Here is a 13,324-nt window from a genome sequence, read left to right on the forward strand (position 1 = left end):
GGAGCTTATTCATAATAAAACACATAAAATAGAATAAAACGGAATTGAATATGTAATTCTCCATGAAAGACACTTTTTTGTTGTAATTCTTGGGAGGGTGAGGAGGGAAAGGGAATATTTCCAGACCATTGATTACAGCTAGCTCTCAGTGTGGAAATCTCCTCCTATGATGCAGAGCAGCAATTGTTCTGGAATTTATCTTTTTGGAAAGTTGCCTGTGGCACTGAGAGGTTAAGTGACCCTGCCTACGGTCACAGAACAAGTAGTATGTTTCTGTGGCAGAATTTGAACCTAGATCTTCCCATCTCCAAAGTAATGTTATTATCCTATTTTATTTCTCATGTCTTTGGAAGGCAGCTTTGTAGTAATCCAAGTATCATATATAAATTTTATTAGAAGACAATTAGTTAATAATTACATAATGAACGTTTTGATTTATGATTACTTTTATGTGACTGTAGCATGGAGTTTTTAGATAGAACAACAGGTTTTTTCTACTATTATTATCTGTATGACCTTGGACAAATTACTTCACCATCATAGGTCTCAGTTTCCTATTATGTAAAAGGAGAGAGTTGACCAAGGTGATCTCTAATGTCTCTTCCATCTCTAAATCCCATAATCATAGGCTCTTGAAAGTCAAGGGAATCAACTACTACTTGGGAAGGGACTTTATAATTCTCTTTGAGTCAAGTTAGAGCCAATAACACTAAACTGTTTTTTTAAACTTGGATACTACTTATCAGAGACCCTCACCTACAGATATGCAGGTTTTCATTCATACATACTTGTGACACTCAAGTATGTTATCAATTCTTGAGGGCCTAATATTTCCAATAAAGGTCATAAGATTATAGATCCTAAAGTCAGAGGATCATAGATTTAGACTAGAAATTTCAAGGGAATTTTATTTTAAATAACCTAATGACTATCATCAGTCACTATAACAAATAAAGCCTAATTAACAAATTTTTCAAATTGTTTCCCTATTACATTAGCCTATGTTAAATCAGGTTCATAGTGTTCACACACTATCATTTATATTGTATATTCAATACATTGATATACCTTTCATTTGTAGATAAACCTTCCAAACCTCTAATTTTTCCATGTGAATTGGTTTCTAGAAATCTGAGAGGACCAGTACTACCTTCATTCCACCTGCTCCATGCCTCCTCATTTTCAGAAAGCCAACTAATTCTATGTAAAGACTGGGATCCAGCTATATTCAAGTCATTATTTTCATCTAAGTCATCAAAACTATAATCATTATTAATTACTTTTATGTTACATATTACTGAAATATGATAGTGATATTGCCTAAAATCAAGAAATTTATTGGAAATAAGTATTTGTAGAAAAGTTTCAATGGCAATTGACAAGCTAATAAATAAATTTTAAAGGATATGGAATTGTTATTCAGGAAAGTGATGAAGAAAGCTTTCCTTACTCAATTTTTTTGTATTTTTCTGTAAGATATGTATTCATAAAGGTTGCTAATCTGTTTGCTCTTTAAATAATAATTTTAATTTTAATAGTTATTTAAATGATAAAGTCATTTCATTAAAATTTTTGAAAATATATGAAGTGATATTTCATTATGGTTAACAATATATTTTCCTAATTAAGGAAGAATGATCCAGCCCTTCTAAACAACAAATTTAACTTCTCAGTTTTCAGTGAAGAAACAGTCAGGTATAGTTGGAAAATTATCACTAACAATAAATAATCTTTATTAATAAAGACTTAATATATAAGCAAAGTTAGAAAGTGCAGATTAGGAAGCACCACAAGGGGGAGATTTGTTTCAGAGACTGTACTGGCAGTACTAGGTAAACCATGAGAGCTGAAGTATTAAAAAGTAAGTAAACAGAAGAAGACAAAATACTATAAAAGTTTTGGAAGAGTGGAACTGAAGATGGAAGTAAAAGAGAAGAACATGGAAGAGATCAATCTTGTCCAGGCAAAATGCTCCTATATTTTATTTATTTGTTATTTCAACACACCTATAGTTTCTACATTTCTTTGTACCCTTTTCAATCCTTATTCATTCAATTCCTTCAAAGATTTGAAGGATTCTGGAGGCTCTCCCCTGCTATTCTACTCTGTAAGTTATTAGGTTAACTGACCTCTTTTGACTGGTCATGAATTTTGTTAAGAAGCTCCCATAGTACTGGGGCTTGAACCAATCAGCATAATATTGTCCAATACTTTCAAAATTTTTAGACTTTTATCATTTGTTCCTTCCATGTATAATTGATTTTTTCAAGATGCTCTTCCCTATTTCATTATGTCATTTCCCCTTGCTCATATGGCACATTGGAAAGCAAGGAGTTGAAGTCCAAATATTCAACTGTCAGTAATGATAAAAAATAGAACAACATCAAAATGCAGACAGATTTTTTCCTTTTTTCTATCCTTTCAATTTCATCTGTAAATGTTCTTGAGATGATTTGGTTTCATGAATTCTCTTGCCAACCTTTCTGCAAACACATTTTTCTTTCTAAAGCTTTACCATTTAATGAGATGATTCATTTCATAATCTTCAACCATCTTTTTCTGTAAAGTTTTGCAATTTAATTTATATTCCAAATTGGAATCACATTAGCTTGCCACAGCTCTCTGCTAGGCAAGAAGATTAAGAGTTTGTTGACCAAGGCTGTCTCTAGACTTTTTGGTCTTCATTGTGGCTATTGCTTTACACCAAGTCAACTTCTGTAGGGAATGATAATAGTATTTGTCTTTTTTGTTTAAATCAACTTTTAACCATTAATAGCTTGTTTGAATATATCATTCCAGCATTGTAAATATCAGTGCAACTCCCCTGTGGGGTTCACTCTCTGTTTTTTTTCTCCCACTGGCTGGTTGAGTGTCCAGGCATTCAAAGGGTAACCCTTTGAGTAGCCATCTTCTAAAAGAGTAATTCATGAACCCCCATCAGTCTGTTTCCTTTTGACAGCAAGCTAATCAAACTGGTTAGATTTTTGGTGAAGGCATTTACTCAAATGGTATAAAGTACAGAAATTATAAATAGCTTCCCCCATACCATGGAGATGCTCTCCCACAAATGTACCTTGGTGGAAGAAAGAGCCAACCCAAAGTACAAATGTATTAAAGGATATGCAGAGGACACAGAGCCAGGGCAACTTGCCTATTTGGAACTTCAGGCTTCATTATTCTTTCTCCTGAAAGACCTCATCAAGTTCACTATGACTTGCTCTGCTACTCAGCTGGGCTGGCTCTTTACGATGCATGGTTTCCCAGTGGCTTAGCTAGGCTGCCTCCTCTTAGAGCATTTCTCTGCTAGACAGGCCAGTTTACTAGGCTGAGCCAAGCAGGTCACTGGCTCTTTTCCTCTCCACATTCCATGGCTGGGTATGTAGCTGCTCTAGGTCAGTCCTGGGTAAACTACTTGATAGTGGCCGCCAGACAGTTGGACAGCTGCTCTGCTACTAGGCTATTATCAGCTGGTAAGTATGATATACTGGTCTCTCTGTTCAATGACACCTGGAGTCTTTTTTTTAACCTTCAGTTATTGGTCCATCTAAGCACTTCATTCCCTTTAGCTAGAGTGTAGCTGGAGCACTACAAAAGCTTTTGAGCTAGGGCAACAAATAATTTAGGATTGACAGAGATGTCCTTACTTTGATTCCCTAAGCGGCTCAGCTCTGAGATTGTCAGTTATTTCTGGGTAGGAAATGGGGGAACATGCCTTGCTTTTTCCACTGGTTATTCCTTACCCAAAAGACCATTCCTCTATAAACAATTCCAGTTTTCCTTAAGGCGACTGGTATTTTTCATCTTCCATATCCCCTAGGGAGTGTTTGGTAAAGTGAATGGTTAAGGAAAAAGATGTGAATGCAATTTATGTCTAGTAGGCAAGTTCATTGTCTCTTGATAGGCAATTAAGGTATTAAAGATAATTAAGCTTTACACCCTTTCTAGGGTAGGGAATGTCTATTTTTCATCCAAAAGTGTTCTATCTTTCAGAGCTTCAGTCTTTCTGCCTCTGTAGACCTTCAATTTTTGCTGAAGTCTCAGTCTGGTGCTCCCTCTCCCCCTTAAACCTACAATATTGCTTTCTCATCTTTTTTACTAGTTTGAAATTTCTTTTGGCTATTGCTCTGAGGAGTCAACAGACTGCACATAAACATTTTATTCAGAAATGACTATCACATTAATTTCCCGGCTCTTAAGATATAGTTTTATGTGATACCTACAGGCTGTGTATATACTATGTTTGTGATACCAGGATCATTGAAGTAGTGTAAATTGTTCAAAGGTGTTTGTGTATTGCCTACAGAAGGGTAGTATGTCATATTCAGGAAAGATTATCAAACCAATAGGGAAGTAGGTATACGTGTGTGAGAGCCTATAACACCATTAAACTGAACTGCTACAGGAAATCGGGTAAGGTAAAGCCCATGCTGTGAAGGCTCTGAATTTAGACTGTGGGATGATATGAAATATTACTCAGGATTATTTTAATAGCAAATCTATGACTCCATACCCCTCCTCCCATACTATATATGGAATTTCCTCTATCAAAGGACTATTCCTCATTCATACAAAACAGGCAATCAGCATACAGTATCTCCATAGTTTCTTAAGCATGGTAAAAATAAAAGCAGAATTTTAAAGCATTCCCCATGTGAAGATTTCCACCCAACTGAAATTTCTCCCTGATAATTCCATAAGTCACCAGTGCAGTCAGGATAATTTTTGATCTGCACTCACCTGGTAGTGGAAAGAAGGAAGGTATCCTTTCCTGGACCCGAACTCTGGACCTGAGAATTGGCAAATCTCTGCCATTATTTATCAATCTTCACGATTGGTCTAGATCCCTGGTCCTCCTCTCATTTCAGTCTCTAACTTCATAACACTGATCTTGGCACTGCTTGAGCCTTTGGTCCTTCTTTGCAGTTTTGTTTTGCCAAAAATCTCGCCTCTCCTATTTCTGGTCTCACTCACCATAAATAGCAATATGGGAATCTGACTTTCAAAGTCTGCTGCCAGGTTGGCAAGGATGTTCACTCTGACTGCAGTGTTTTGTTGTTTTCTCTCAGTAGTAAAAATAACCAAGAATAAAATGAAAAATAAATAGGGGACCAAGCCCTATGCTCCTACTCAGAGATCTCACCACTTTTCAATGTCTCTAAATATTGTTTCCCATTATAGAAGTTTTCTGGGACCTGTTAGCTACCATAGAAATGAAATACCAGGGGTGGTGCCAAGATGGCGGCTAGAAAGCAGGGACTAGTGTGAGCTCCCTACCAAGTCCCTCCAAAAACCTACAAAAAATGACTCTGAACCAATTCTAGAAGTGCAGAACCCACAAAATAGCAGAGGGAAGCAGGCCACTAGCCCAGGACAGCCTAGATGGTCTCTGGGTAAGGTCTATCCTGCACGGAGCTGGGAGCGGAGCAGAGCCCAGCATGGGCAGCGCAGACCAACCAGACCAGGAGCCAGAAGGAGTGTGCCCTAGCACCCTGAATCAGTGAGCTGTGGCAGTTACCAGACTTCTCAACCCACAAACACCAAAGACAACAGAGAAGGTTAGTGGAAAAAGCTGCTGGGGACAGGGAGTTTGCGGTTCAGCCACCGCCCCGGGGGCAGTGGAGGTGGGGCAGCTACAGAAGTACAGCTGCAGTTGCTTCTGGCCCCAGCCCCACCTGGTGGGAGGAATTAAGTGGCAGATCAGAGCAGGAGTGAAGAGCCTGCTGAAGATCTAACTCCAGTCCGGGTTGGGGGTTCTTGGGGAAGGAGGAGTGCTGGTGCAGCAGAGCTGGCGCATCCCCCCCCAAACGTGGAACATCAGTCTAAAAGCAGTCATACCCCGCTGAAAAACTCAAGGGTCAAGTAAGTTGGCTGGGAACATGACCAGGTAGCGAAAACTTACCCAGATTCAGTCTCAGACTCTGGAATCTTTCTTTGGTGACAAAGTAGACCAAAACATACAGCCAGAAGAAATCAACAAAGTCAAAGAGCCTACAACAAAAGCCTCCAAGAAAAACATGAACTGGTCTTAGGCCATGGAACAGCTCAAAAAGGATTTGGAAAAGCAAGTTAGAGAAGTAGAGGAAAAATTGGGATGAGAAATGAGAAGGATGAGAGAAAACCATGAAAAACAAGTCAATGACTTGCTAAAGGAGACCCAAAAAAAATACTGAAAAATATACTGAAGAAAACAGCACCTTAAAAAAATAGACTAACTCAAACGGCAAAAGAGCTCCAAAAAGGCAATGGGGAGAAGAATGCCTTGAAAGGCAGAATTAGCCAAATGGAAAAGGAGGTACAAAAGACCACTGAAGAAAATACTACCTTAAAAATGAGATTGGAGCAAGTGGAAGCTAGTGACTTGATGAGAAATCAAGATATTATAAAACAGAACCAAAGGAATGGAAAAAGTGGAAGACAATGTGAAACATCTAATTGGAAAAACCACTGACCTGGAAAATAGATCCAGGAGAGATCATTTAAAAATGATTGGACTACCTGAAAGCCATGATCAAAAAAAGAGCCTAGATGTCATCTTTCAAGAAATTATCAAGGAGAACTGCCCTGATATTCTAGAGCCACAGGCAAAATAGAAATTGAAAGAATCCACAGATCGCCTCCTCAAATAGATCCCAAAAAGAAATCCCCTAGGAATATTGTCACCAAATTCCAGAGCTCCCAGGTCAAGGGGAAAATACTGCAAGCAGCCAGAAAGAAACAACTTGAGTATTGTGGAAACACAGTCAGGTTAACACAAGATCTAGCAGCTTCTACACTAAGAGATCGAAGGGCTTGGAATATGATATACTGGAGGTCAATGGAGCTAGGATTAAAACCAAGAATCACCTGCCCAGCAAAACTGAGTATCATGCTCCAAGGCAAAATATGGATTTTCAATAAAATAGAGGACTTTCAAGCTTTCTCAGTGAAAAGGCCAGAGCTGAATAGAAAATTTGACTTTCAAACACAAGAATCAAGAGAAGCATGAAAAGGTAATCAAGAAAAAGAACAAGAAAAAGAAATTGCAAGGGACTTACTAAAGTTGAACTGTTTACATACCTACATGGAAAGATGATGTGTATGATTCATGAGACCTCAGTATTAGGGTAGCTGAAGGGAATATGCATATATATATGTGTGTGTGTGTGTGTGTGTGTGTATGTGTGTGTGTGTGTGTATATGTTTATGTATATATATGTATATGTGAGGGTGTATGTATACATATGTATGAGTATATATATATATATATATATATATATATGGAGAGAGAGAGAGAGAGAGAGAGAGAGAGAGAGAGCGAGCACAGGGTGAGTTGAAGATGAAGGGAAGATATCTAAAAGAAATAAAATCAAATTAAGGGATGAGAGAGGAATATATTGAGATAGGGAGATAGGGAGAGATAGAATGGGGTAAATTATCTCACATAAAAGTGGCAAGAAAAAGCAGTTCTGTTGGAAGAGAAGAGAAGGCATGTGAGGGGAATGAGTGAATCTTGCTCTCATCAGATTTGACCTGAGGAGGGAATACCATACATACTCAATTGGGTATCTTACCCCACAGGAAAGAAGGAGGAAGAAGATAAAAAAGGGGGGGATAATAGAAGGAAGGGCAGATGTGGGTGGAGGTAATCAAAAACAAACACTTTCGAAAAGGGACAGGGTCAAGGGAGAGAATTCAATAAAGGGGGATAGGTTAGTAAGAAGCAAAATATAGTTAGTCTTTCACAACATGAGTATTGTGGAAGGGTTATACATAATGATACGCATGTGGCCCATGTTGAATTGCTTGACTTCTTAGGGAGGGTGGGTGAGAAGGGAAGAGGGGAGAGAATTTGGAACTCAAAGTTTTAAAAACAGATGTTCAAAAACAAAAAAAAAAGTTTTTGCATGCAACTAGGAAATAAGATACACAGGCAATGGGGCGTAGAAATTTATCTTTCCCTACAAGAAAGGAACGGAAAAGGGGATGGGAGGGGAGTGGGGTGACAGAAGGGAGGGCTGACTGGGGAACAGGGCAACCAAAATATATGCCATCTTGGAGTGGGGGGAGGGTAGAAAAGGGGAGAAAATTTGTAATTCAAACTCTTGTGAAAATCAATGCTGAAAATGAAATATATTAAATAAAAAAATTTAAAAAAAAGAAATGAAATACCACTGCATAAGTACTCCTGTAGTGGGTTTCATTTTTTTGTTCAGTTCTTGACATGTCTTGATACCTTTCAACTCTCTTCTGGGTGGGGGAGTATTCATTACATATAAGTGGGAGATTTCTGAGAGGTTCTTAAGACTTTAGTTTCTTTATTTCTGAATGTTCAACCATAGCAGTCTAACATCTATTTCCCTTCCCAATCTTCGTGTATGTGTATATGTGTGTTGTATGCCTGCATATAAAGGGGTTTTGGATATAGATAGAGATTTCATATTTCTCTCTCATTGAGCATGGACTTTGCTATGAGGACAATTGACAACTCCTTATTGATTTCTTTCTTGTTTTCCAGTAAATGAGGTTGCTTTTAAGATGGCTGTCTGACTGGAATTTAGGAGTTATAGGACCCTTTCATTGTGGTGGTGGTGGTCCCCTTCCACTTATACTTTTCTTCCAGAATTCTGTTACATGTTAGGTGAAGGAATAAGCAGTTGATGACAATTTTCAATAGAAGAATGTTAGAGGGAGACATAAGTTTGGACTTTTTCCTGAAAGCAGATTTTCTCAATTCAAGAAATGGTAGCAGCTGGGGAATGAATAGATTTCATACAAAAACACGTGGTAGAAACAGACCTGAGACACTACTTCCTGTGAAATGCAGGCAGAATTTTGGGTTCCTAGTTATTCCAGAATTTAGCCTTCGAGACAGAAAAAGGTGTGAAAGCCTTGCAATTTGCTTCAAATGTGATCCCCAAATCAGGAGTACAGGGATCAGACTTTTCAGAGAAAAAATGAATTTTTGAACAGCATTGTCTCTTGGGGAAAGAAGAATATCATCCATGTGGCTCCTACAGCTGGAGGACCAGTGAATGAAACCTGGGACTTGGGGAAGCAAGAGACTTGGGCCTAGACAACCCACACTATTACAGTGAATGGTTTGGACATGCAGGTCCATGAGGAGGTCAGTTCCATGAGGGTGTTTGAATCTGTTACATTTTTCTTAATATTTTCTTATGTGTCCTTGTGAGCTTTCTTGAGTGTCTTATGTATTTTCTTTTTCTGTACCATATGATCTTGTAACTTCTTTGCAATTTCTGTGTGTGTGTGTGTGTGTGTGTGTGTGTGTGTGAAATCAAAGGTGTCCTGTATTATGTGAATTTATTACCTTGAGTACCTTATATAGGAGCTGTGGATGCCTTTCATCCACATACAGAAATGCTAGAAAGAAACTATATCAAAATTACATTTGGAATCTGTTGTGGACTAGACAAAACATGGGGGTAATAAACTAGGGAGAAATTAAGTTTCTTTTGGTCATGCTCCAGAATTGGATCTGGGTTTTGTAGGTGTTCCCAAAAGTTTCCAAGTCAACTAAAAAATAGATCTTTGGTGACTTCAATGCTAATGTCATCCATGACTCAAGGTTCACTGGAAACTCTACTTCATACTATGAATACATCTATTCATATATAGAATCTGGCCATATATATTTTAATTATCTTCATGGTGTTTCCCGCCCCCCCCCCCCCCAATCTCTACAAAATCAGATTGTCAAGTATTCCATGAGATAGTGCTCAACTCCATTAACTCTCCAGGAGAATGTGTGAAATATCCTTCCATTTATTTTCCATGTCTTTAACTCTTTAAAAATTAAGTAAAATGAAGCAACACCAAAGAATATATTGGCTATCCTTGGCAATATGTACCTCATTCTTAGAGTGCAAATCCATTAATACATATTGTTGGGCAAGCACTGAAAATGCACAATAAAGTGAATAAGAGGAGAAAAACAGGCTGGATTATCTTTGGGAAGTCACATAACTCTTTAAACTCAAACATCTCCCTGGAACATCTCCTATCTCTTTTTGCTTTTTAAACACCATGACTCTCGTGGTGACAGGCAGTGTTACACATTGAAAAGAGAGTTGGTCTCAGAGCCAGGAAGAATCAAGTTCAAGTCCTACCACTGACACATACTAGCTGGTGACCTTAGGCAAGGGATTTGATTCTTAGTGCTCTAGGCAATTCACTAAGGCAATCTGGGGGCAAGGGCAAATGGTTTATCTCTATTGTGGGAGTAAATTTCCATAGCAGCGAGAGGAACAACCACATCTAGCATTTATATAGTACTTCAAGGTTTGCAATGTGCTTTATGTATGCCATCTCATTTATTCTCACAACAATCCCTTGAGGTAGGTGCTACTATCTCCATGTTATAGATGAAGAAACTGAGACTAAGTGGCAAAGTGCCTTATGCGGGGTAAAATCTGAACTAAGGTCCTGTTGACTCTAAGTTCGGTGGTCCATCCACAGCACTACCTAGCTGTTTCAAACTGGTTAAAAAATCTTTTGATGATATTATGTGGTTGTAAACCATGGAATTCTATTGTCTCCAAAGAAATGAAACTGATAATTAGCTAAAGGGCAATGGAGGTGTGCATGCGGCTAGGTGGTGCCTAGGGGCATACAGTGGAACCTGCACAGCTGACATAGTCTTTGAGATCCTGGGGGTATCATCCTGTCATAATGAGGCACTGAAATTGCGTTTTTGTGGAGGCTGTTGTCTCCAGAAAATATAAGGCACAGAAAATTCACAAATAATAGGTGAGGAGGCTCAAATAGCATACTGACCTTATCAATATTAACTATAGTATTGTCTTTGAAATTGGGCAAAATTTACTTCACAAAGCAACATGGCACTAACCTTTATAGCTGTGAATTAGCCTTTCCCCAATGAACTTATAATATATGAAGAGACAACGTAAATAAGGGAATGGGGTAAATACTGAAAAGAATTATAAAATGTTAACTTTTAATCGTCAATTTCACAATATGAGCCTATATTTCTGGGACCAATGAACATATATCGAAAGTTTTCATGACCAGCATCAATTCAGCAACAGAGTTTTCTACATAATGAGTGAGATAGTTCTTTTGTGTTGCCTTCCTTAGTAAGGTAACGGAGTAACGGCAATTGTGATAATAGTAGTGTGTACTTATCTAGATTGTTTCAATACCTTAGAAGATCTGTGATTGTACTGATGTGAGTACTCCTTTCACTATATGGCAAAGATCACCACTGTTCCATGCCTACTGAAATGAACTTCATACTTTGTTGTGGCCAAATAGATTTATTACACTGTATATAATCTTCTAGAGATGACTGTCTCTGAGTTTAGCCTCACCATAATTGGTCCTAAGAGAAGTAAGGCCATATTACTCAAGAGACCTTATTCCCAGGAGCATGAAAACAAAATTTCTTAGTAAATATCACCTTGTAAGGAAAACTGCTCCAACCATTAGAGTCATATAAATATAAATAGACAGTTTCTGGGTGTAGTAAGTTCCCCCTCCCTAAAGGTTTTTAAGGAAAAAGTACATGACCACTTGGTAGTATGTTGTACAAAGTATTCTTGTTTAGGTATTGGTTAGACTAAAGGGCCTCCTAGGACCCATTCTAACTCTACGATTTTCTAATAAGCCTATGAAAATATTTTGACTAATACTTTTTAGAATGCTAAAAACTACAACATCTCTTCACATCTGTATGCACACACATATATAATATATATGTAAATATTATAGGTTGGCACAATGTAGTAGATCGATGTCAAAGTCACTATTTCTTTATAAAGTGAAAAAACATTAGAGATGAATTTGATATTTCTTCCATTACAAAATCAGATGCATTTGTAAACATTCATCTACCAAATGATCTATAAAACAAAAGTACTAAAGATGGATCCTAACAGCCTATTTCTAGTTCAGTACTAGAAGCCTTTCCAACTTGATAGGACCTAGCTTATGCTAAGCTTATACCTGTTGACATGACTTTTAAGAAAGAACATAACATTACTTTGAGGTCATCATTATTCATTAGAGCAGAACTTTAATGGAGGCATTATTTAAAAATATAGACGATTTCAGATGTGATTTCTATACGTTCTGGAAATGGTTATGTAATTAAAAAGCAAAATTAAGAGTTAAAAAGTTTGAAGAAAAGAGCTGTAGTTTTTCTTGTACTGGATCTTCATAGATTATTTTAGAATAAAAACAAGATAAAACAATGGTTTCAAAAATACACGTACAGTAAAATGATTCACTTGAAATAAAGAAAAAATAACCCAGACCTTGGTCACTGATATTCATCTTTGGAACTGCACCTTTCATATCAGTAGCTAACACAATGACCAAAGGTATAAGAAGAAGAAATAAGCCCTTACAAAAGCATTACAACCTTTGAAAAATAATTATTGGCAAATGTTAGATAAAATTATAAAGGCAAAGTGAGGAAATGATATGATTAAAAATAATTGCAAAACAAGAAGCTGTTTCTTGAATTTTTCCTGTCATGTTTGGGAGCAAAGCCGAAGGTTTTTGGGGAGGCAAAATAGGGAATAACACAGTAAATGGAAGTGAAGTTGTCTTATCTTGCCTTTTCTGGAGGAGGTCTCACGTTTATATTTCAGGAGCTCAGGCAAGAGCCTCATCTGACATCTGGCTTCTAAAACAAATTGCTTCACAAACCACACATCATATTTAGCTATCCAGCAGTTGAAAGTCCTCACCATCCTCTTTGGTGCGAGTGAATATCTGTTCGCTTCTGACCCCATCTCCAGCTCTGGTAAATGCCAAAACCTGAATGCTGTAGTTGGTGTATTTCTCTAGCCCATCTAGCTCCAGGGAAGGCTGTGTAGTAGTGACATTTTTAATCTCTCCCAGCTCTGGGGAAGAAGAAAAACAAAACACAATTATGCATGCTATTGTTACTGGCAACACTATTTTTGCCCTTCTTTGTACTTACTGTCTAGTTGTGTAGAGAATATATCCACCTGTCACACACTTAAATTACATAGAAGGGGTAATGCACATTCATTAGATAATGATGAGTGCCATGTAGCAATTTGGAAAAGACAATTCGCATACCAATTGCCTCAGAACACCTGGCAGAAAAATAGACATAAAAAATAGAGCATTGCACTCAAAGTTGAGTGTTACAAACCAATTTCAACACTACAGTATTCTATGCTTGGACCATATCTCTGTTGTAATTGCCTAAGGGGACAATAAACAGTTATGGATTCAAATGGAATTGGTAGTGCCACAATGTATTATTTCTTCATTTTAAAAGTAATTTTATGGGTGTCTTTTTATGTCACTGTAATTCCTCTATTATCTATCC

The 13,324-nt window shown here is 37.5% G+C and overlaps 1 protein-coding gene across 1 annotated transcript in view; it reads right to left on the reverse strand.

The window, feature by feature from the left end:
• The window catches only part of DSCAM (DS cell adhesion molecule), a 776,379-nt gene that overhangs the window by 138,925 nt on the left and 624,130 nt on the right, over positions 1-13,324 (reverse strand). Inside the window, exon 19 of the mRNA XM_036744150.1 lies at positions 12,711-12,866. Coding sequence (XP_036600045.1) covers positions 12,711-12,866 — 156 coding nt within the window. The remainder of the gene's footprint in view (positions 1-12,710; positions 12,867-13,324) is intronic.

Source organism: Trichosurus vulpecula, chromosome 2 (assembly GCF_011100635.1).
Source record: "Trichosurus vulpecula isolate mTriVul1 chromosome 2, mTriVul1.pri, whole genome shotgun sequence".
NCBI classification, from domain to species: Eukaryota; Metazoa; Chordata; class Mammalia; order Diprotodontia; family Phalangeridae; genus Trichosurus; species Trichosurus vulpecula.